Source organism: Abrus precatorius, unplaced genomic scaffold (genome assembly GCF_003935025.1).
Source record: "Abrus precatorius isolate BTA unplaced genomic scaffold, Abrus_2018 Scaffold11, whole genome shotgun sequence".
NCBI lineage: Eukaryota > Viridiplantae > Streptophyta > Magnoliopsida > Fabales > Fabaceae > Abrus > Abrus precatorius.
This window is the reverse complement of record NW_020874303.1, coordinates 1159011-1185262: the sequence shown is the minus strand read 5'-3', so window position 1 is coordinate 1185262 and position 26252 is coordinate 1159011. Positions and strand designations below refer to the sequence as shown.

Genomic DNA, 26252 nt, shown 5'->3' with positions numbered 1-26252 from the left:
TCACCATAAAACCTAATGGGTCCATGACATCAAGGTTCAACACATGAGCCATCATATTTATTTTCTATGAGCATATGAGGTTGTTGAGATGTCACAAAACAACATTGCCCACAAACAATCATTCCCTTGAAATAAATGTATGTCATCAAAATTTTCTTATAGAGATTAGTAAGATGGCAGTGTCAACAGTCAAAAATAATGATATCTTATATATATTGGTTTTACAATGTTTGGTAATTTAATTATAAATCCAAAAGAGGGTCAAGTACCCAAAATTATTAGCTTTTTCAATAAATTGCCTTCCTTATGTCAAGGGGTATCTTTAGAAAAGTTTAAATTGATTGGAACCTTGCAACAACTTTCTTTCAAAAACTTGATTAGGGTTGCTTTATATCTTATCATTTTCTAGTCTTTACATGTCCAGGGTTGAAAATTAGCTCATCGGAATCGAGAAAGGGTTTTTTTTTTCAATGAAACTTCCCTGCATTTGAAGTCACAGCACTAATAATTTGTAGCAAGAAAATTGTTACTGAGAAACTTCTCACTTTGCCAAAAATATTGTTTTTTTTTTTTTAAGTATTATTATTATTATTATTATTATTAAAGTTGACATAACGAATTATCTGACTCGTATCAAGTTAGTCCAATTCAAACTTCAAATTAGTATTCTCATCTCTTAATTTTTAGTTTTGTTTCGGTCTATTACTTTAACTTTTTTTTTTCTCTTACCTTGTAAAAGAATTTTAAAAATTCAATGTTCATCTTTGTTTTTTTTTAAGTAAAATATAATGTATTTTAACAAATTTTTTGGTTATCTTTTTTCATTTTTACTTCTTTCTCCTCTTACCTCTCATCAATGCATCCAAGACTTGTTTTCCTCAGCCCTCTCCTCCCTACAAATTCGGGGAAAAAAATTCTTCAAAACTTACTAAGAAAAAAAAAAGAAAAATTTTAAAGTTCAAATAGGTTGAAGAATAATATGTGGAAGCATGAACAAGAATAAGAAGAGTTCGAAAATAAAAGTATGGATGATAGATAAGAAAAAGAGAAAAAAGAAAAAGAAAATAAAAATGAAATAACTACAAAATTTGTCAAAATGCATTGTGTTTTCATCAGCAAGATAGAATAAGATGGATAAAATTTTCTAAAGAGTTTATGATTTTAACAAAAAGAAAAAGACTTATTTAAAACAGTTTTGTAAGTTAAGGAACTAAAATAAAAAAAATAAAGAATTAAACTAAAAAAAATTAAGAATTGAGGACCAATTTACTAATTTATGTAAAATTATATTATTAATTAATTCGCTTAAATTTCAAAATATAGGTAAATAATTAGTTTAATTTTAACAAAAATATCACCAAAAGGTTAATCATCCATTTTCAAAGTGACATGCATGTTTAGATATCCAATAAAATTATGTTAAACCTAGTTTTAAAATAAAAATGTTGAAATAAATTTACTGAGTATATTTTACATAAATTCAAACACACCACATATCAACTAACCTTAAAATGTTTATCAATAATTTTCCTTATTACTGATACAAGAGATTGTTAAAAACTAAGCAATGTTAAAGAGGAATAGGTTAAAATAAGGGAGAGAAAGAAATGAAGAGAAGAAAGAATGAGAGGAGTAAAAGTTTCATAAAAATCTAAAGTTTTCTCTACTCAACAAATGAATAAAGTATCAATTAACACTTTTTTTTTTTTTTCAAATTCTCCTCCCAACTAAATAGATAAGAGATTATCACTCACTGAATAGGTAAGAGCTAAGTGTATATGGTCAGGTGCTAAAGTAAGAATCTCTCAAAATAGTACTTTTTTGTTATACATAAATCTTGAGATTGAACTGAGGAAGATATATATGTTTAAGAAATATGAAACATTAAATTTATTATTAGTTTATTAGAGTAATAATTAACTTAAAAATTGTGTAATCTTATAACCTAAATACTAACTTGAATCAGTCTTGATCTTAATATATACGTCAGATCAAGATTAAGGACGACGAGACTTCTTTTTGTTTAAAGTATAGGATTAGATATTACTCAAAATGCTAAAAATTAGGTTAAGTTGAGAAATAGAATCTAATTTTGAACATTCTTAACAACAACTCATATATGGACAAGTGTTTTTTCTTCTTCTTTAAATAATAATAATAATAATAATAGAATGAAGGTCCAATTATTTATGTATCTTATAACAAAAAAAAAAGTACTTACTTGCCTTATCTAAAAGTAATAATAAATAAGGCTATCTTAAATAATTGAAACGAGAAATTTAAAATAGAAGATAAAACCAAAAACAGTGTCATACTAGGCTTCATAAAAGAAAATTTCAATCTCTATCAAATATTCTGCTCAAGCATTGCACAAATCTTGGTTGTTGGTTGGTCTGTAATTCGTCTATTATATATCAATTATTGAGATAAGGATGAACCCTTGAAAGTTTTTGCATGTGGCACAATGATTATCGTTGTTGTTGCATTTGGAATGATTTAGGAATTCAAATACAAGTTAAAACCAAAGATTCATATTGGTAATGAACTTATTAGTTGGTAGAGTAAACTGGGAAAAGTGCGTGGAGTTGTTGATTGTAAAATAGTGAGTTAGAAATTTCCATAGAGAGTCTGAAATTTTTGGAATTTGATAAAATGTTTTTATTATTATTCATAAAGAGTTTGTTGGCAATGCTTTATCTATGTAAATAATTTATTATTTTGTGCATTTTATGAGAAGCTTTATTATAAGTATTTTTTATACAACAGGTAATTTTAATCGACTAAAAAACATTCAGCATTATGAAAAATTCAAAATGAAACTTGAGATTCGTAGGTTTTGAATCAAAAAACCATTTTTTTTCTGTATTAATGTTTATATTGAAAAATAATTGTAACAACTCAGTGATTGTTAACATTAGTAATGGTCTTGGTGAATCTTGTAAAATGAAATTAAAGAATTACTTATTTATTTAAATAGAAAGCTTAAATATGTTTTAGTTTATTTAAATTTAACTTTAGTTTATAAAATTTACTTTTTAAAACAAATTTCTTGTTATTAAAAATGTTTATAACTAAATTAATCAAATTTTATGTTAACTATACAAATGAAATTAAATATGAATTAACTATAAATTAAAAAATTGAAAATTACAAAAAAATTCATTTTTTAAAGCAGATCTTATTAAATTAGATCAAAGTGTGATTCTAATTTTAAAAACTACATATTTCAATATAATCTAAACAATTTATTAATTTTAGATTAATCTAAATTTGTTCTTATGTTTTATTTTTTATATAAATTTTGCTTTGTATAAAAGATAAGTTTTAATTTAAAATAATGTAAATAATATAATAAAAATATGTATTACTTTCTAATTAAATTAAAAATAAAGAAACTAAATTAGGTAATTCACTCCAAAATTTGAAATGTTTAAGATATTTGAAATTATGCACCTGAGCTTGTACTCTAATTTTTTTAAAAGAGGTATGCAATATTTTATATTTCAGTCTTTCTTACTAAGTCATTTTGTCTTTCTTTTTAATTGTTTTTTCAAGTCATTTGTTCTTTATAATTTTCAGTTTCTTCTTCTTCTTTGTCACATTATTTAAGCTGTGTAAATTATAATACTATGCTGCATTTTATTATTGGTCTGATCCAAGTAATATATTATAAGAAGAATGTTTTACCCATGGAATTAATTTGTTTACCCATTTGTTTATATTTTCTTTACGTTACAATGACTGGTAGAATTTTGAGAAGCTATAGATATTGGTAAGGATATTATTGTCACTCTAATATATTTATTTATAACTTTTATTTTTTTATTTTATTTTACCTGTCAAATTTACTCTATATTTAAATTTTCTTCTAAAAGAAATGCATCCTGATGATATAATTTGATTGATGAAAAAATTTTGTGACATGTCTAATAAATAAATATTTCTTTTAATCACTATATTATTGAACTGAAAAATATTTTTATTTATGAAATATAAATATAATTATAAAAAAAATAAAACACAACTAGAAAAAAAAAAGGAAAAGAGAAAATAATTCATTTTCTGCCTTTCTAATTCAAATAATAATAATATGATTATGATTTTCTAAATGTTGATTTTATTTTTATTTTAATTATTTTTCAAAATTTTATATCATATTAAAAATAGAGTAAAAAATTTAAAAGCGAAATGTGTGAATAAGTTAGCATATTATTGTGCCAACAACCTTTCCAACATATGAAGGAAGTAAAGTTAAATGATGTTAACTTTTATATATATATATATATATATATATATATATATATATGTCTATTATTTTTATGTGATAGTTATTATTGTTATTTTAAAATGTTATCGAAGCTTATTGTTATTTCTATTCTTCACTCTCACTCTCTCTCATGGTTCCCAAATTTCGAGTTTGAAAAAACATGTATATTAAGAAGTTGTTAAATTAAAAAAAAAAAATTATAAAACTATCATTTTTTTATTTTTTTTATTTTATTTTTAAGTTTTATAAAATAGTAAAAATAGAAAATATATATTTTCGGTGCTTTAATATAAATTTTATAAATTAGAGTATAAAGAATGAAAATTTTGTAACTAAAAATAAAGAGAAAAATGTTTTTAAAACCGAAACAATATATCCCTTGTTCCTTAATGATTGATCTGAAGTGTGTGTGACTTTGTTTTTTATGTATATTCGAAAGAGAAAGGTACGTATCAGACAAAAGGTGTTTGTAACGTGTCAACCTTCAGTTTCTCTGTATGTTCATTTCCCAACTTTAATCACTCCTTACCTTTTTCTATGTCAATTTTGATTTTACAAAGCAGAAGCAATTCCATACCTTATCTTATCACTAACCACCATTTTTATGTGATATATAGATATTTTATGTTATATTAATTAAAAGAAAGAGATCTATTTATTTGAAGAATAAATTTTAATTTATCTAATTCTGTTTAATATTTTTATATACATTTAATTTTATTAATTTAATTATTAGTTTAAATTTTTTTAAAAAATTCATAATTTTAATTTAACTTATAATTTACTTTTTAAAATATAAGTAAAACAATATGACATTCTTATAAATATGTAAATTATGATGGGTTAAGTTAACTCTCTTTTATTATTTTTCTTTTTAAATATACTAATAGGCTTGACAATGATAAAGTGAGATAGCAATTTCTGCATGCAAAAAGCAATGTACTCGGTCATATAACAAGTAAATTGAAAAAAAAATACACAAAAATAATTAATAGTTTTTACTTTTTAAAATTTTCATTTTTATTATAATTTTTACTGGCTTCTTTTTTTTATAAAAAAAATAACTATCAATATTTTGTAATTATTAAAAATAAAAACTTATCTTTAAATACCTTAGTGTTAAATTTTTTAATATTATTATTTATTATAAGATTTGTGTTAATAAAATATTTGTTTATTATTTATATAAGTAAATATATTATTTATTTATTATATAAGTTGTTAATCTAACTTTTAATATTATCAACATTTCAAGAATACAATCTAAATCATAACATATAATTACTTTTTATTAATTTTTATGAATTAATTATTTAATTTTTATTAAAATAATTAGAAGAAATAGTTATTATTTATTTTGATATTTTAACTTGGTACTACTACTATACATCCGTTTTGTATTATGATATTATATTATATCACCCCAAAAAAGACTAGCCAAAATAAATTAATTGTCACATCAATCATCCAAAACAAAAGCTACACACCCAATAGATTTTTTTTTAAGAGAAATGATATATTGTCTTGCTATTTTGGTTTATAAATTGTGTACTTAAATAAAATTAATAATACTTGTTGAAGAGAGAAAAATTAAAAAAATCAAATTAAATAATATTTCTTAGGAAAATACATGTCATGTTTATATAAATAGAAGAATTTATAAGTTAAAATAGTAAAATGATACAGCATTTTTCATTTGCTAAAAGTATGTGCCTCCAATCTCAGGAATCTCACTGTGTTTTGACCTTTATTTATCATTGGTATTCTTTTTGTTAGAACCAAAGCACCACGCAGCAGCCCAAAATTCTTTCAAACCCAATCTACAGCCCTTCCATCTTAGTTAAACTTCATTTAGCCTATTGCCCACGTTACTCATTTTATAAGTGTGATTGAAATAAAAATATATATAATAATTTATCCTATTTTTATTTTTATGATTCTGTATCCAACTTAATACAATAAATTTATCATATGTTTATTCCATCTATGTTTTTAGTTTAAATTTTATTTTATCCAGAGTTTGAGTTTAAAATAAATATGCTTCTAAAAATTGGTTGAGTAGAGTAAAGCAGGATATTAGATAAAACATTTCTGATAAATTCATTCCACACTTGGTCTTATAATGTAATTCATGAATGATAATTGAGATTTTTGAGTTTATTCATTGAAAGAATTTATTATTAAGTCCATTTTGTTCATATTTCAGGAAAGAAAATGATCAAGAAGTGAAAACTTTAAAGGATAGTGGGAATTGAAGCAAAAATCAGAACTATGGATATACACGAGCAAGTACATGGCCGTGTATCTAAGTGTGTATCTCACTGGTTACATCAATCAAGCACATAATCAAAGCCAAAGATATACACAAGTAAGTAAATGTCCGTGTATATAGGCGTGTATCTTACTGGTCGCGTCAATTAAAGTATGTCATCAAAATCACAGATGTACACGGTCAAGGTACATGGCCGTGTACATGAGCGTATACTTTTCAGAAGAGCTTTCAAGGGCAATTTTTAGAGACTAGAGATGTATATTGTCAAAGTACATGATCGTGTACACGAGACGTGTACTTTTAACTTCCGTCAAAAATAAACTTCTGTGACAAGATGAGCCTTGAAACCACTCATATAAAAGAAAACTTGGCACAGAAACGTAGGGGATACTGTTTTTGGGAAAGAAAGAGTTAGTGACGCTGAGAGGATGCAATCAAGATCTTTAATTTCTTTCTTTTGTTATTATAGTTTCAACATATTTAGGTTTTAATTTTCCTTTGAGTATCTAGACATAATGAATCTTATTTGACCAAACCTTCTGAAATTCTTCTTAATGTTATTTCATGTTCTCTTCTCTTAAGTTTAATTGAGTAGTATTAATTGTCTCTTATCTTATTTTATTGTTTGATTTTGAGTAAAAATCTTGCATGAATTTACTATTGCTCAATTAAAAGGACTTGAATGTATTTCTAGAGATAGAAATACATGAGTTTTCTGTATTAGGAATAACCCTAATTATGAAATTCATAATGAACTTAATGCAACTTAGAGGAACTAATTAAGGAAGAGATTCTGATTAATCAACTGAAGGTTAGGAATCATTATCCTTGAGAAAGGTAATGGTTTATTTCAAGAATTCCTACAGCAACAAAGGACTAGAACTAAGTAGTTGAAAGATAATTCTAGTTATTTGGACATTTAGGAGGATTTATAATATAGATACTCATTTATTTCTCTTAAATACACTTAATTATACTTTTCTGGATTTTATTTTCAAAAAAAATTGTTCCTTCTAATTTGTTATTTTCTTAGTTTAGCAAATTTTTCAACATAATTTCTCGCACATATTCATTAACAATTGGGTGATCAAGAAAACAATTCTTAGTAACAGTCCTTGTGGATATGACACTTGGTACTCTATTTTTTGCAATATTACTCTGACAATGGGTACACTTGCCCAGTAATCAATTTTTACACACATAAATTTAAACTCTAATTCATCTCTTTGTAGTATGATAATTTGATAAATGTAAATTCTCTTAGTAATAGTTGAATTTAGCAACTTTTCTTTTTTTAAAATATAGTCTCAACCTTTTTCTCTTAAAAATTATCTATTAAATTAAAATAAGTTAAACTAATATATTGGTTCCTTAATTCTTATTTTTGTTTTAAATTGATTTTTTTCTTACTTTGATCTTTAACTTTTAAAAGTATTTTAAATAAGTATTTTTTTAAAAATATTAACTACGTTAAAAAATACTATTTATATTTTACCTCCACATGACTTCTTCCTTTCTTTGTCCTTCTTTTATCATTTTTTCTTTTTTTCTTCATTTTTTGTTTTTTTTTCTTTTATCTTTCATCCACATATTTACTACTCATTTTGTCTAATGTAAACTCCAACAAATGCATAACACATCTCACACATTTTTTTGGTTGAATCTTAGAATTGGAAAAGATTATGGAAAGTGAGATGATGATGTCCACATCAATGTGGTAGACAAAGGTGATAATAAGGTTATAGAACATGAGTTGAGTATAAATGACTATGAAAATTGTGGTAAAGGTGATAGTAACAAACACAAATAAAGTATTAATAAACATATATGTGAAAGGGAAGAAGAAAGAGAGAAAGAAGATGATTTGGTGCATGTAAGTGAATAGAGGAAAGAGGAGGAAACTAATTTTAGGAAGAGGATTTAAAGCATTTAGGGATCACCTTGCAAATAAATTAATGTGAAAAGTAGCATTGGAATAGAGAAACTTATTATTACTGTGTTAGGGGAAATAAATGTGTTTCTTATGGATAGGTGGATTAATATTAGAAACAAAATAATGCAATTTGAAGGGTTGGTACTTCCAAAAATCCTTAAGAGATTGTAAAAGAAGGAAAAATTATAAATAACTAGCTAAGAAGGTATAAGTCATTTTTACATTAATCATGTAATTTGAATATTTCTTTTGTGATGGTCTTATAACATTTCATTGTATTTCATCATATTTTTTTAACCTTTTTTTTTTATGTTTCATTTTATTCCTTTATCTTTTAATGTTGCTTCATTTTCATTTAGCCTATTACCCATGTTGTCATGGAATCCTAAAGATATGAGAAAGGATGTACAAAAATGAACATAAATGAATTTTTTTATTAAGTTTAGAAATTATGAAATAACATGCTAAAATAGAAGTATCTACAAAATTCTTCCATTATCTTAACCTACAATAACCTAATCATCTTAGCCATTAATCAAATTAACTATTCAAGCACCTCCTTAATAATTATCTAAATCATCAACCTATGCACCACTTCAGCAAATAACTCAACCATTGGTCTAGGCATCATCTCAACAACCATATGCACCATAACTCTACCAACAATCTAAGACAACAACCAAACCATTTTAGAAAACAAAAAGAATAAAATTTCTAGTAAAGAGTGCACTAAATAAAAATTTTTAAAATCTCAAAAACACTTTCTTATTGTTGTTGTTATTTTTTTTTTACTACTATATTGAACACTATTAGATAAGTGTATTTATGTCTTATTTAAAACCTTTAGAAGTTATGTAATATGGTATTTATTTGAAACGTTTAATATTTTGATAATGGTATATAATTTATGCTAGTGTCTATACTAGGAGCCTATATATTTTGAATATATATATATTTGTATCATGTTTACTATTTAATAAAAGTGATATTTCAACTTAATATTTCTTTTAGAATAATATATTAATATCATTAAAATAATAAATGTAACTTTGTAAAACATAAAATAGATGACTTAATTGTGAAATTCTATAAAGTACTATTCTTAAATACGTTCATAATCGAGTATTAATATTGAGATAAAATAATATGTTGAGGTTATTGTATCAATAACTAATGATCAAATTTCACGAATCATAGATATGGGATATCAAGTCTTCACACGAGTGTACATTAAGGGTAATGATGCAATGAATTGACCCACCATTAGAACATTGCATGAATTATTACATAAGTGTCATAAATGGTTTTCAATGTGATCATGGTACGTAGTCCTTTGACCTAAAGTCACCATGATTCCTACACGAGAAATGTTGTACTTTAATGTTGTCAAATATTGCCTTTAACAAAGTGATCATAAAAAGGCAATAATTAGTTACAATAAAATCATGTAGAGAAATGTGAGTGATATAAAAGAAATTTGTCCCTCTTATATGACAAAAGTAATATTTTTGAAAGTTTGTTCAAGTGTAAAGGAACATAAATTGAAGTATGCAAGAATGACATGTCCATGCCTCGTGTACAATTTAAATACATGGACAAAGGGACTAATCATATAATCATTATCACATAATATGTTATGTCAATTTAAGAGCATTCTTGATATTTGGGTTATATTGATGTATTGCTAGACACTACTTAGTATTAATGGTATTTAATATTATAACCAAATATAAGAAATACCTATAAGGTCACATACATATAACAAATTTACTAAAAATAATAATAATTTAGTTGAACTGAAATACTACCTTATTTGGTTAGATTAATGAATGAGCTTCAACTGCAATTCATAAAATAGAATTGGGATTAGCCATTTTTGGAAGTTATAAATAAAGCATGAAATATTCATATTTAAGACACCTTTTAAGAAAATCTTGATTGTCATTCTCACTCTCACTCTCTTTTTCTCTCCCACGAGCTATTAGTATAGAGCAAAATAAAATAAAATAAAAATCTAATGAGAGTGTTCATGTGAACATTCATATGACACAACTACCATTGCTACATTTATATCTATGTAAAAGGTAATTATTATTCATATTTTGTGTATTCTTTTTTGTGCTTTGAAAATTGTGTGTCATACAAAAAAGCAATTTAGAATCATTAGATGTTTTGCTGCATTATCTATTCGATTTCCAATAATTTGGAACTTATATTTATTTGAAACTTATGTTAATTTAACTTGATATTAAAGTGGAGTTAAGTGACAACACTTTGGTATATATACTCATGTGGTTCTAAGATGAACCATTCTTATTAATACTAAAAGCCCTATTAGAAAAAAAAGCTCATAACATTAAATGTTATGCTAAAAATTAAAATACCATTCAAATGTTAAGTATACTATAAAAAAATATATATGAAAAAATATACCAAAATAGTACTATATTGCTTCAACAACTCAAAATATTTAAAAAAAGTGCTTACTTTATAATTTTAGAACAACACAATAAATAACTTGAACTCAACATTAACTAAATAATTGTCTTTATACGCTTTTATTTTTATTTAAAAATATTTAGAAGTCATTGTTTTTTATTAAAAAAGAAATATGATAATAATACAATTCTAAATTAAATAATTTTTAATTTTAATTTTAAATTGTTAAGTTAAATATTCGTTTAATTACAAAATTAGATATTATGTAGTAAAAATTAGATATTTTTTCCATACACAAATGACTCAAACCCAAAACTTTACTTAAGTAATAACGAGTCGCTTATCACTTGACTCAACCTCTGTTGGTAGTATTTATCTATTTTAAAAGAACTAACTTGTAATTATTTTATTATATAAAATTAAAAAAATAGAGTTAAAAAATTAATCTACAAATTATGTCTTTTATAATATATACACATTTACTACTTTATAGTAGTAATTTTTTTTATACTTATGAATTTTATTAAATTAAAATAATTTTTTTTCAAAAAAATATATTACATGACATTTTAAATTTAATAATTAATTTTTTATTATTAATAAATATTTTATCATAAAAAATAAAAAAAATAAAAAAATTAAAATTGTATATTAAAATTATATTATGAAAAACCTAAAAATCTAATAAATTTGCATCCTCTAGTAACCTATCAACAAATCAGTTTTCTTTTTCCATTTTTAAAAAACTCTTTTTAAAAATAGAAATCATGCTGAATATATTTACAAAGTTACTCTCCTAAAATCAAGCACCAGTGCCTTTTTAAGCTTTCCAAAGCTATATAACTTTTGATCCAAATTAAATCACTAAGCTAACTAAAATTATAGTGAAAAACAATATTAAATATCATCTAAACATGAATCCACATGATTTGTTTAGTTAAAAGGGACACTGAAATCCCTTCAAATATATTTTTATTCTAATAAGTGAAAGTTTATTTATTTACCGACCCAAAATATTTTTTTAAATTTAGTATTATTTTTATACTTACTCAAATCAAATCGCAATATTTTTTAACCGATCAAATTTTTTAATTTTATTTAACCTTAAAACTGATTATTCAAATCTAAAATGCCAAACACCTCTAAAAACGACACAGGTTAATTAATTAATTTCCCCTAAAAAACAAGAGAGTAAAAAACACTTGATCTGTGTCACTGGGTTCGTCGACGCAAAGCCATTTTTCCTTCGTCATTTCCATTCTCACAAAACGCATCAGAGAGAGAGAGAGAGAGAGAGAGATGTTTGATTGATCCAAATCGAACCCTCCCAAATCCCCCAAAATGGCCAACGTCTCTGTCGCAGCGGAGTGGCAGCTCCTCTACAACCGTTATTACCGTAAGCCCGAACTCTACCCTATGAAATGGAAACACGTCGACCTCGCCCGCAACAAGGTCGCTGCCGCCCCCTTCGCCGGCCCCGTCGCCGTCATCCGCGACGACTCCAAGATCGTCCAACTTCACGCCGAGTCCGCCCTCCGCAAACTCCGCCTCTTCTCCTCCTCCGGCCACCTCCTCGCCGACACAGTCTGGCGCCACTCCGGCGGACGCCTCGTCGGCATGTCGTGGACCGACGACCAAACTCTAATCTGCGTCGTCCAGGACGGCACCGTTTACCGCTACGATATCCATGCCAACCTCATCGAACCTAACCTCTCTCTCGGCAAGGAATGCTTCGAAAACAACGTCGCCGATTGCGCCTTTTGGGGAAACGGCTTGGTCTGCATCACCGAGGCCAACCAGCTCTTCTGCATCGCCGATTTCAAGAACCCTAATGTGGTGAAACTCGCCGATCCGGGGATTGACGAGATGCCGCATTGTATGGCGGTGATTGAGCCCCAGTACACTGTGTCCGGGAATGTCGAGGTTTTGCTCGGCGTTGATGATGCAGTTGTGCTCGCCGTGGAGGAAGATGGCGTGCAGAGGATCGGAGAGGAAGTGTTGCGTGGACCATTGCAGAAGATGGTGGTGTCGCGAGATGGTAAGTGGCTCGCGTCGTTTACGCACGATGGAAGGCTTTTGGTCACCACTTCGGACTTGACCAGTGTTATCATCGAGAGGGAGTGCGAGGTTCGTAATTTCTGTTGTGTTGTGATTATGAAATGCGTTGTGTGTTTGAACGAAGAGGGATAGCTGGTTTGTGGAATTTGAGGGTATGCAAAAATCATGATAGTTGATGCTTTAAGAATTTTTCATTTTGGATGTGTAGCATAAATTTGAATTTGGGTGGTGTCGTCACTAAATTGTTATTTTGTAAATGGTGCTGCAACCCAAGCTTAAACTCCATCATCATGTCTTATTGAAAAAAAATGGGCAGTATTTCATAATGTTTGTGGTCTCTACATTGTTATGGGTTTGTGTTTGTGCATGCACAGTATTGGCATATACTTTTTGTGTTTATATATATATTTAAATGTGAAAGATATGTGAAAGTCATGATAGATGAATGCTTAAGATTTTTTTTGTTAGTATGAATGTAGAATGCCATGAATTAATTATTATTTTGTAACTGATATTGGAATGCAAACTTATTTTAGATCTTCTAATTTGTTACCAGCACCATGTCCATAATGTTTATGTTATGATGTTTGCACTCTGTTCATTATGTCTGTGTGTTTAAACCATTTTTATTCTTTAAATCTCACTTTAGGTTTGGGTCAGCTGCTTACATGACATTCTTAACTCAATAATTGCTTTTGTGCATGCAGTCAGCTCTTCCTCCAGAGCAGCTTGCTTGGTGTGGAATGGATGCTGTGCTGCTTTACTGGGATGATATGCTTTTAATGATGGGTCCTGATGGTGATCCAGTTCACTACCTTTACGATGAACCAATAATTCTTATACCTGAATGTGATGGAGTGAGGATATTGTCCAACACTAATATGGAATTTCTACAGCGAGTTCCTGATTCCACTGTTTCAATCTTCACAATTGGAAGTACATCACCTGCTGCTTTACTATACGATGCCTTGGATCATTTTGATAGGCGAAGTGCCAAGGTAGGGACTCTTTTCCTGCAATTGCTATACTGTTGTATGACTGACTTTATCATTTTCACTCTAGATTTCTAAATTTTTTATTTTATGTGGAGTTTATATGTCTGGAACTTTGAGGTGTCAACGAATGCATGTTATTGATTAAATTCAGATATCTTAATCACTGACTGCCAGCTAATAAACTCTGAATTTGTCTCACATTCACACATAAATTTTTTAGTTTACAGACTTAAGCTATTTGCTAAAGAAAGGGTGCAGATTATGTGTGTGAGCTTAAAGAGCAAAGACCTCGAAAATCAATTTACTTGTCTGCAGGGCTTGATGGAGATTTCCCATAGCCTAAAACCTCTCTTTTGAGCATTAGTTTTATTTTTTTGTCTTAATAAAAATTATTTTAAGAATTAGAAAAGGGACTTGGTTAGTAACTCTGGCAATGAATCTTACTGTGGTCAGGCTTGTGCTGCTTGTCTGTGGTAGTTAGAAGCTACTATATCATGCAAGGGCCTTGAGTCATTAATTGATATGCCACTTCTTACTAAGACTCTATGTTAATTATTTGGATGTAGCCTTTTATCTAAATATAAATATAGATTCACTAGCTTATGCTCTGTTGAGCATTGTGATGCTATTTTATCCATATATTCATACAATGCAAGAGAATGTAGTTCTAATGTGTATTCCAATATTTATATATTGCAAGTCCGCAACATTGCAAACTGATTTTGATTTAATTTGATTCTATTTGTAAACAACCCAATTGAATCCTCAAGTATGTCTTGCTGATAGTTAATATGGTGGGTTTTTAACTTTTTACAGCTCCCAACATTAATTCTATTTATCAAAGTATATTTTAAAGCCATTAGTGTTGCACATGTTAAGCATTGCTTTCTATTGATGACATAATATACCTTTATTTGACTACATTTTGAAGGAAAAGAAGAATGGCTATTATTTTCAGTAATGGAAGATATAGGTAAATTTGGCTGACTGAATCTGAGTTAATTTATTTTTTCTAATTTAGTGCTACTGAAAGGAAGACGACAAATCAAACAAGCATTTTATGGATAATTTATGACATGTTTTTGTTATCAAAATCAAGGCAAAAAGACTATTGCTTTATTTGGATTTTAGTTGATAATTCAGTCTCCGTTTGTATTTGAATTATGGCATCATCATACAGTTCATGCTTGTAGATGAGTTTCTGATTTTCTTATCATTCACCAGGCAGATGAAAATTTGAGATTGATAAGATCGTCCCTTCCAGAGGCTGTTGAAGCTTGTGTTGATGCTGCAGGTCATGAATTTGATGTTTCACGCCAGCAAACTCTCCTAAGGGCAGCCAGTTATGGGCAAGCCTTTTGTAGGTGAGCTTGATTTGGATTTTCTATTGGGTGTCCTCGTGATGTCTTATAAAAATGTTGTCTTAAGTACACTGTTTGATAGTGCATGTCTTAAGAGGAACAAGCATATTTTCTGATATTTTTGCTCTCGGTAATGATTTCCAGTTGACTTTGGCAGCAATTTTCAACGTGATCGCATTCAAGAGATGTGTAAAATTCTGCGGGTTTTGAATGCAGTACGCAGCCCTGAGATTGGAATTCCTCTTAATATTCAGCAATACAAGGTTTTTAAGGCTTACTTGTTTATCTCAGTGCTAAAATTGCTTGTTTTGATGTTGTACTGAATTAGCTTATTGCCATCAGTTGCTTACACCATCTGTTCTGATTGGTCGCCTGATTAATGCTCACCGACATCTGCTTGCACTGAGGATATCAGAATATCTTGGAATGAATCAAGTAAGTGTATGTATATTGTATGGTTTGTATATTATATAGCTGTTTGGCACCGGCTGATTAAATGCTAGATTGAACTTCCCTATTATGTGATCAGAAATTAGTGCATCACTTGTTAGGTCTTGTATCGTGTTGCCATTATTTTTTGGGATAAAAGAAGAAATTCATTAAGACAAAAAGATGACTTCAGAGTTTGGAGGATAAGAAATTCTCCTTAAAACAATAGCAAATACAAACATGAAAGAAAGAAGAAAACATCAATAAAGCTAAGCTACCCTATCCTTCAACATGTTAGGGAAATTCCTTTATATAAATTAAAAGTCATGTCCTTTACACAAAAGCAGAAGCCAACTGCCTAATCTTATTCCAAACTAATTACGCATCCAAAGAAATCTCTTTAAAGATGTGAGAATTACACGCCAGCCAAATGCACCAAAGTATAGCATATATGTTCAATGTTTCATGGACCTTTATGGATCATGCTGAGGCATCCTGGTGGCTTCCATCCAATTTGTCAGGAGAGGATCACTGACATAATTGGTAAAATGGGTCTTTGCTTTCTTAATGTCCTCAGGAATGTGTGCATGGGTCAAGTCACAAAAGCCAGAAAAATGAAATTGAGGTATTGGAATGTCTTTGAGCAATGTTTGTCAACTCAGGTCACAATCAGGGAATATGAGACTAGATCTGGACTGAAGAGGTCAAGGCTAGTCAAAGAGAAGCGTATGATGAAAATGAGTGTCAATGCGCACTCTAGACAGCTTGGTGTATATTTATATTATCTAATAGTTAATATGATAGGCACTAATTTTAGCTGTGAAAATTAGAATAAATAAACTACTAGGGGCAAGCTGCAAATACATGGAATGTATAAAGTAGAAACATTAAAATTAGGAAAGAAAAACAGAGAATATCAAAAAGGCAAAATGCTATTGCTGCCCTATGGCTACAGCAGTACTGCCATCCTGAATCACTTAGTGATCTAACAACTCCTTGCACCACCCTCCATTTCCTTCACATTTTCTTCGATGCTGCCAAGTATCCAGTCTATTGGTGCCACTTTTCTGTTGCATAACAATCTCCTCCACCACACTTACAGCTCATTCTCCATTCTATTTCTACCTTTGTGGTCCCTCTCCTTAGTCCTTTATAAGTTATGCATGAATTGGATGGAAGCTGAGGTCCATTTCGTATGGCCCCATCAGAATAGTCCTGAATTTTCATTAATTATGAACCTGGACCTTACTAATCACATGTTCAATGAAACTGAACACAGCTAAACTAAATGAATTACATATCCAATGGGTCTACTTATGTTCAACAAGTCATGTACTAGTCTTGTTATTGCAGCCTAGACAAAAGACTTGACATTATCGGGGGAATTTTAGACTTTCAAATGCTTGTCTAGGAGGCTTTTAAATATTGGTGTGAAAATTGAGATAGTGTAGTCTTTGTTTCCCATTTTTTGCAAAGGAGAACTCAAGATCTGATAATGTTTTTACTTTATACAATTGTGTGCGGTAAGGGTGTGGTCTTGGAGTACAATAGGTACATATTGTTAGTTTAAATGAACTTGTCTGAAAACATGATAAGACTGGGTCAGAACTATGGAAAGAAAAAATTCTATTGACAGAAAAGAAGTACAAATGATTCCCAGGACTTTCTGAGAGGCCTGGGTTCTTCCACAACAATCTGAATTTCCTCTCAAATCACAAGATAAAATTCTCCCTCTCAACCCTGTTTCTTGTTTATTGGCAACATATCTTATTTCTCTAATTTTCCCACCCCTCAACTAACTAACTAATTATTTTACTAACTAGTAACTATGGGGGTTACATATCGAAACAGTATGTGGATCTAATAACTACAGCAGTTTAGTTGATTGATTGTTTTACCCTCTCCCTCTCATTAGTATCATTAAATCATTAGCAATCTTCTTTTAGTATATGGGTGGGTTTGATGTTTTTTGTGACTGCTTTGTGTAGGAGGTAGTGATAATGCACTGGGCATGTTCAAAGATAACTGCTTCGTTGGCAATTTCCGACACCACTCTTCTGGAGATTCTGCTAGATAAGGTCCTCCTCCCCCCACTGCACACAGTCACACACTGTTTGATCATCTATTTTCTGCATTAACTAATGAAATTTACAATTTTTTTACTCAGTTAAAACTGTGCAAAGGCATATCTTATGCAGCAGTTGCTGCTCATGCAGACAAAAATGGTCGACGAAAGTTAGCCGCCATGCTTGTTGAACATGAACCTCGTTCATCTAAACAGGTACTATTCTTATTTTCTTGTGTTTATGGATGCACATTGAATTAGTGGCTTATTATTCTTTGCTTCCCCCTCCTGTGCCTCCCTTAGACCATTTTGTTGGCTTGTGTCTGTTGTCTCTTGTGTTTTATTCAAGGAAATTGATTGTTTGGTGGGATATTTGATTATTGTATTCATTAATTCATTTGTTCAGGTACCTCTCCTGTTAAGCATTGGAGAAGAAGATACAGCCCTGATGAAGGCAACTGAATGTGGTGATACAGACCTTGTTTACCTTGTACTTTTTCATATTTGGCAAAAGGTATTGGCTGTGGAAAACTTCAATATTTTGATATGTTTTAGTTTTGTGATTTATATGGAGTAATATATGAGTTTATCTCTCATGCACACTTTTATGGATAATGCAGAGGCAGCCATTGGAGTTTTTTGGAACGATACAGGCCAGACCATTGGCACGTGACTTATTTATAACTTATGCACGGTATGTGACCTTGAACCATATTCCTGAAGGCAAGACAGTGTGGATCCATGTTTCTTAGAGTAGGTATAATTGTTTCTTTTAAGATGATCAAAACTATAAACACGTGATTCAAGGTAGCTAAAATGTGGTTTTACTTTAAATCGTAAAGGGTTGTGAAAATTGAAAATGGTAAATTGAATCATAAGATTTTACAAAATTCTTTATATGCTTATAAATTCATATTATGCATATAAAATAGCATAAATTAGAAAAAAAACCTTTAAATTAGTAAAAGCACTTAAATACAATAGCACTCACAAATCATAATCCATATTCCATAAGAATGTCATGCATTGGCATGAATACAAAATAGACCAGAACAGAAAAGATTCAAGAACAGCAGCACTAGACTCAAATTCAGAGCAGTCACACACTGCTGGGTTTAGCTGCAGACCAGGCTGCACACACTGGGAGGACTTGAATTGACAACAATGTTAGGGTTCAAAGCTGCTAGAGGAAAATTGGGTTCAATAAAAAGGAGATATGAAAGAGGCAACAACTGCATTAGGATTCAATAAATGAGACTTTTCGAGGAATTTTCAGAGTCAAGGTGAAATTGTAAAATCCCATGATTTGAGGGATTTTATGATTTAAATCAGAATTGTACAACGATTTTACTCAGCCCTGATTTTACACACAATTTAAATTCGAATAGGGATTTTAACAACCTTGACATGATTTGAAGTATTCAGCGTGTTTGTTGAGAACATATGTCCTCCCAACATTTTAATAACTACTACTGTGGGGAAGTTGGAAGGCATGTATTTGTAAAAAGAAAATTGATAGATGATTTGAAGTGTTCAGTGTGTTTGTTGAGAACATACGTCTTCCTGACATAATAACTACTACTGTGGGAAGGTTGGAAGGCATGTATTTGTAAAAAAAGATGGAGAGATGGGTAGATGGTTAAAATATAGCATGAATAACTTCTATGAATCTTTGTATTTGTGTTTTTTAGCCTAGGCATATTTGTTTCTTTTAAGATGAACAGAACTAAAACCATAGTTTGAACTTTGAAGTATTCAATGTGTGATGAGGCAGTTACAATTGCAGTCAAATAAGATGTATTGTGCTATAGATGTACTAAAAAATTCTTAAGAGGAACTGAGTCTGTACAGTGTATATTTGGTAGGGAAGGGGGGAACCCTTGTGAAGGAGCATTCTGTTTGTTCTGATATTAATATTAATCGACAACAGATACATATTTCTCTATTCTTGTTCTCCAATTTTCTGTCCTTTTGACCTTTTCTTGATAATATTCCTAGTTAGGTATTTAATCTCCCTGCAACCCTAACAATGTCTTGTTGAGAATGTTCGTCATCAGCACATTAATAATTAAATCTCAAGTGGTAAACTTGGGAGGCAAGCATTTAAAAAAAGTTAGAAGACGACAGAGATGGGTGCATGTAATGGTTAAATATAACATGAACAGCATTTATGAATATTTATGTTCATGTTTTTAAGCTTACTCATAGTTGTTTCTGTTAAAATGACCAAAGTAGAAACACAAATTTGAAGTATACAATGTGTTGAGGATGCATGTGATAATGACTATCTCAATTTCAGGTGCTATAAACATGAATTTTTGAAGGACTTCTTCTTATCAACTGGGCAACTTCAAGTATGTTTTCATTCTTTCCAATAATTTTTATTGTATGTGTAATTTCTAATTTGAAATCTGTTTATGATGAAACATCTTGATAGGATCCAAAATGAGTTACAGGGTCAAAAGGAAGAATGGGCTCAGCAGTTGTCTCATGGCCCAAGGTGTGGAGGGTTTACACAAGGAAGAATAAAGAAAGGTGTTGAGCTGAAGTTGATAGAGTAAAAAGAGAGAAGTTAGTTATTGAGTGGGGTGTATGTGCCCTTATAGTTGTTTGGAGTAGTAAGAGGAGACGATATCTGACAGAATCATTCTGTTATGTATGAATGGAGAGCAATAGCTCTCTGTAGGAGCTTGGCTCTGGGCAGTAGTCCTTGCTAGTGAATTTGCATAATATTTCAATAATACACACTGTTTTTTCTTCATTTTTCTGTTTCATTTTCATTCTTGGAATTGATTTGTATGAACTGATTTGACCTGCCAAATTCGATGAGGGATGGAGGCCAGTGCATTAAGAGAGTTTGAATGGCCCCGAAGAAGACTGAGCACAAGGCAGCAGCTTTGGAAAACGAAATAGCTAATCTTTGATCATCCATTGCTGCATTATAGAGCAAAGTTGATGTGAACCAGGAGCAGTTGATTACAATGCTCAGCAAGAGCTTGTAGGTGAGTTGTTTTGAAAAGGAGGAGGGGATAGGAAGTAATGTGAAAAAGGGAGAACTAGAAAAGGAGGGCTGTCATTTTCCTCTTGATGGAAGAGGCTGCAAGGGGAATCATTAGATGAATTCCGTCAGTCAGTTAAGATTTAAGAAAGTAGAGTTGCCCATGTTTGATGAATGATCCAAGTGGGTGTGATGGAGATGAACCCTGAGTTTCAGGTGAATTTGGCTCACCTCTGTACGGAGGTATCCACCATCCATATCTTCAATGCTTTGCTTATGGATATGCAAAGTTGACTTGGGAGCAACTTAAACAAGAATTGCTCGAGAGATATGGAGAAATCAAAGTTGGGGATGTTTTTGAGCAGCTCTCGGTGCTGCTCTGACAAGTGAGAGGAGTTGATGAATACATTCAAGAGTTTTGAGTGTTTGATTGCTCAAGTATTGAAATAACCTTATGAACAATATTTGGGAATTTTCTTCATGGCTTGAAGGAGGAAATTCGAGGAAGGGTGGCCTTATACCTCATTCACGGTTGATGAGTTTAATGAGGGCAGTGGAGTGCAAGTTACTGAAAGGGAGTCATAAACTGGTGGAAGCAAGAAATATGGGCTATAGGATGGGTTAAAGAAACTACTCAAGAAAAAATAGAAGTAGCAAAAATGAGAATGTTAAAACAGGTGTGCATTCACATATGAAAAGACAAAATAAGAAGTAATTGTATGCAAGGAGAAATTAAGATAGCACCTATTGGAAAGTAGATGAATGAAAATTGGTTAAGGTGGTTTGAACATATTGGAAGGTCACTTGAGGCATTAGAAAGAAGAGTTGATCGAATAATTTTTAGCTTTGTGAAAAAGATTAGAGGGAGACAAAAAAGAACATATTCATGATAAATGATATCTGTGAGAATTTAGTTTTTGAATGAGTCTAGTAGGATTGTGTAATCCATGTAGTTGTTGACTTCAACTAGTGAAATAAGATTTTTTTGTTGTCATTGTCTAATATAGTAATATGCTTTTTACTTCAAGCATGGCTTTAGAGTACTAGGGATTTCTGCCTTGCAATTTTTGCATAATCTACTATTTACATCACTGACTGAAAGTTTACATCAATCCCTGTAGGATGTGGCATTTCTTCTGTGGAAAGAATCGTGGGAACTTGGGAAAAATCCCATGGCAAGCAAGGGATCTCCACTTCATGGTCCTCGAATAAAACTTATTGAGAAGGTACAGAATCTTTTTGCTGAAACCAAGGAGCATACCTTTGAATCAAAGGCAGCTGAGGAGCATGCAAAACTATTAAGGTGTGATTATTAATTTTTTGTCACATCACCAGATCATAAAATATATCTTTCAGTATTTCATTTGTTAGACCTTTTGTAGTGGTTTTTGTGCTAATAACTCCATATATTTATGAGGAAACTATCATTCATATGTTTCTGGAGATATGTTCAGACTTTGGTACAAATTGTTAAATAAATCCTTGTTGAATAAATATTTATGCTTTGCAATCAAAGGGGAAAGTTATGATACTGTTGCTACTGCAGAATTCAGCATGATCTTGAAGTGACTACAAAGCAAGCTATTTTTGTGGATTCAAGTATAAGTGATACAATCCGTACTTGTATTGTCTTGGGAAATCATCGGGCTGCAATGAAAGTGAAAACAGAATTTAAGGTTGGTAAATTTTAACTTGTATGTATCTTAATTGGGTTCTTAAAAGGTAAAGAATACTTCATTCTGTGCCTTTTTTCATTAATAATTTGTTGAGAAGAAAATCCAAAGATATTAAAAATTAGGAGGACTTTTTATCTCTATACCTATTGTCCTATCTAAATTAGTTCTTGAGGCACACAATTTTTGTTATTCTATTACTTCAGGTGTCTGAGAAGAGATGGTATTGGCTTAAAGTTTTTGCTTTGGCTACAATCAAGGATTGGGTTGCCCTAGAAAAATTTTCAAAGGAAAAGAAACCTCCAATTGGTAAGTTTTTTAAACTGATAGTGTTATTTTATAATTTCTAGGGAATTGGTAAGTTCAAATTGCAATGGATGGGTCAGGTACAGGTATAGATATTGATCATCACTTTTAGGAGGATATTTCTTATCCTCCTCCTTATAATCTTTTCTTTCGTCAATATATTACTCTCCTTTCATTAAAATAAAAATAAATTGATCATCACTGAAATCGAGTTTCTTTTTTGTTAGGAATTAGGATGTCTCATACTGCTCTGGCTAAGAATATGGTCAAAGTAGGCTTTGTAAGAATTGAGCAACGCTCCTCCCTGAGCTAGGCCCAATCCATTTCTAATATGATATCACAGTTTATCCAATCTTGATGTTGGCCATTCATAGATGTCAAATCTTGCAAACTTCATGCTCTAGATGTCTAATCCTAGGCATGAAGGGGTAGGGTGTTAAGATGTCCCATGATTGATAAAAATGTGGCTAAAGTAGGCTTTGAAAGACTTAGGCACTTGTCCCCTTTTGAGACAGCTTTTGGTAGTTAAGGCCAATTTGTTTCTAATATTCTTGAGGACAGTTCTCCCTTCGTTGTTTTTGTATGGTGATCCTGTTTTTTTTCTGATGTCTAATTGGAAAATTTTATTCTAATAATTTAGTCATATACAGTAAATTTTAGATGGTTATAGAAGCGCAAAGCAAGAAATTCTTTAATCAAGAATTCCAGCTTCAGCCAGAAGCCTCTCCACTAGAGGATTGTCTCTGTTCAGCCAATTTGGATGTTTCTTTGATAAATTCCAACAGATATTGAAGGTTTTATTTCCTGATGAGCAGATTTGTCTGGATGGTGAACATGCAATGTTATCCAACTTAATATAATTACTACTAATAATGACTGCATTAAATTGGTCGAGCATATTTTCCTCATTTCAGGCACTCTATGTGACTATGTATATTGGATTTGGAGGATGCTGTTTTTGTCTAGGTTTGACTCGAGTTCTGTGTATCTATAGGTTATAGGCCATTTGTGGAGGCATGCATTGAAGCAGATGAAAAGGGAGAAGCTATTAAATATATCCCAAAACTTGCAGACCCTCGAGAAAGAGCTGAGGTATTGTAAGCTTGTCTCGATAGATGTGATAATTTACACTCCTGCCTCTCTGATCATAATTATCTTAATCCTCATCACCCTACCACTACTACTATTCTTGTTACTATGATGCAGGAACGAATTAATGGTTGAATTTTTTTTTCTGGGAAGGGGGTATTTTTATATAATTTTTTATTAGAAAACAAGAAGTACAAGTAGGCAGAGTAAGATATCCTCCAAGATTGAAAATTCAAGTTACAACGAGGTGATTGATGAGATTAAAACATGCTGTAAAGGGCATGTGTTAGAAATAAATACTCCATTGACCAGCCTTGAATAGAATTCTAAACAGAAGGCATAAACAAATTTGTCCCATTGGAGTATTGTGATCCACTTAATTTCCCAGAAGGATTGCATAAAGTGTACACTACACTAAACACTACCACAAATTATGGTTCAAATTAGAGTTTTTGGCATGGACGCAAGACTATCTGAAATTAGTACTTTGCCAACCATAGAACAGAAATACTTTTTTTTTAATATTATATTTTTGCCCTTGTGTATTGGGCTTGTCCACAGCTTTACATAACTCCTCTCTATCTTGGACAGTCATATGCTCGAATTGGTATGGCCAAGGAAGCTGCCGATGCTGCTTCACAGGCAAAAGACGGTGAATTACTTGGTCGGTTGAAATTAACTTTTGCACAAAATGCAGCAGCTTCAACTATATTTGATACTCTTCGAGATCGGTTGTCTTTCCAAGGTGCTTAGTAGTTTTCTTTCATTGGATTCCTGCTCCCTTATGCCGTTCCCTACTTATGATGGTCCTTCTGTTGGAATATTTATTGTGTATATTTTGTTAAAAATGTATCTTATCTGCTAATGTCAAGAGGTAAATGTGCTTTTAAATGTTGTCTTTATCTTTTTCCTATAGTTGCAAGAGGCCATTCACTTTCCGTGTCTTTCCTACATTTTTGTTTGATTTATCGTCAATGTACCTGTATAATACAATTTGTGAATGAGTAGTGACCACAGCTGAGTTTTTTAATTGTATTAACCATTTCTTGATTCCTATTTCATTGTTGTGTGTGTGAGATACTGATACAGAATATACAAGTGTCAATTTATCAAACGACATGATCATCGTGTAAATATTTAGTAGTATGTGAAAAGCATTTTTCTTATCTGAAATATATGTAATCTTTAAACAACTCTGCATGTTTGAATGGGAGGATGAATTAGCAAATCTTAACCGATTGTGTATCTCAAGTAAGACGGTTTTTTGGCGATGTCAAATCCAATTTGGAATGGACGAGGTAAGCGCCTGAATAATTGTCACTGATATGTAAATGCATGCCCATCTTTTAAATAGAGTTTTGTTAATAGTCTCATAACGATACAGATTAAAGAGTAAATAATTTATTTTTTTGTTAAAATTTATTTTGGAGATTCATTAAAATCATTTTGTAATAATGGTTTTTTAATATATATATATATATATATATATATATATATTTTACTTTTAAATATAATGGGAGGATCATATAAACAAATATGATGGGCTTTATTAGTAGGATAAAAGATTTGTCTTTACGTAATAAGACTATAGCATGTTATTTAAGGAACTGGGAGCATGGCCAAATTATTTTTAGAGGAAATGAGAGGTACTGGGTGTTACGCAATGCAGTATGAATGGAATTTCACATAAGCTTTGTTGTAAGATACACAAATTACGACGTTGTGCTAATTGAAGTTAACTATGGTTATGAAACTGTACTTATTCAATCCTTCAAATATTACAACTCTGAAGTTAACTATGGTTATGTATATCGATGAACAAGTTAACTGGTACCAAAAGAAAAATATGACAATGCTCGTTGACTGAGTCTTACAGAGAAGAGTGTTCAAGCCTAAGGACTAAAATGGCACACATTAATGGTTCCTCAAACGTTTCAAAGATACCATGCTTAAGCACAAATTACTTGGAATAAAATATAGTTGACAGAAATTGCACTTTTTGGATTGAGATTGTTGTGTATTTTAGCAATTCAAGGATTAGGACAGTTGAATTTGAATGATGGTATTGTCATTCTCACGTTGAATATAATGAACCATTTGGTATTTAATATTGTTAATGGATTGAATTGTATTTAATTATATAATTTTTAATAAAAAATTACTATATATATTTTTTATCTTATACAATATTATACAGGTTAAAAAAATCCTTCTAGAAAATATTCTTAACTAGGTTTGTGTAAGGTATTTGATGTTATAATTTAATTAATTTAACTTATCATTAGTGAAACATTTCCACAAAGTTAGTTTTAATCATTAATAACTTGTTGATTGAGATAGCCTGTTACAGATTGTACTTGTTCCAAC

The 26252-nt window shown here is 30.4% G+C and overlaps 1 protein-coding gene across 1 annotated transcript; it reads left to right on the top strand.

Moving 5' to 3' along the window:
- The first annotated feature begins 12132 nt into the window (after positions 1 to 12132).
- On the top strand, positions 12133 to 25072 carry LOC113853856 (protein VACUOLELESS1). Its single transcript, XM_027484532.1, has 16 exons — positions 12133 to 13038; positions 13677 to 13967; positions 15189 to 15328; positions 15483 to 15588; positions 15668 to 15760; positions 17743 to 17832; positions 17922 to 18035; positions 18226 to 18333; positions 18440 to 18513; positions 20119 to 20173; positions 21939 to 22120; positions 22364 to 22493; positions 22697 to 22799; positions 23791 to 23888; positions 24477 to 24630; positions 24802 to 25072. The coding sequence occupies exons 1-16, from the start codon at positions 12253 to 12255 to the stop codon at positions 24891 to 24893; spliced, it is 2616 nt and encodes an 871-aa protein (XP_027340333.1). The 5' UTR covers positions 12133 to 12252; the 3' UTR covers positions 24894 to 25072.
- Positions 25073 to 26252: the final 1180 nt, after the last annotated feature.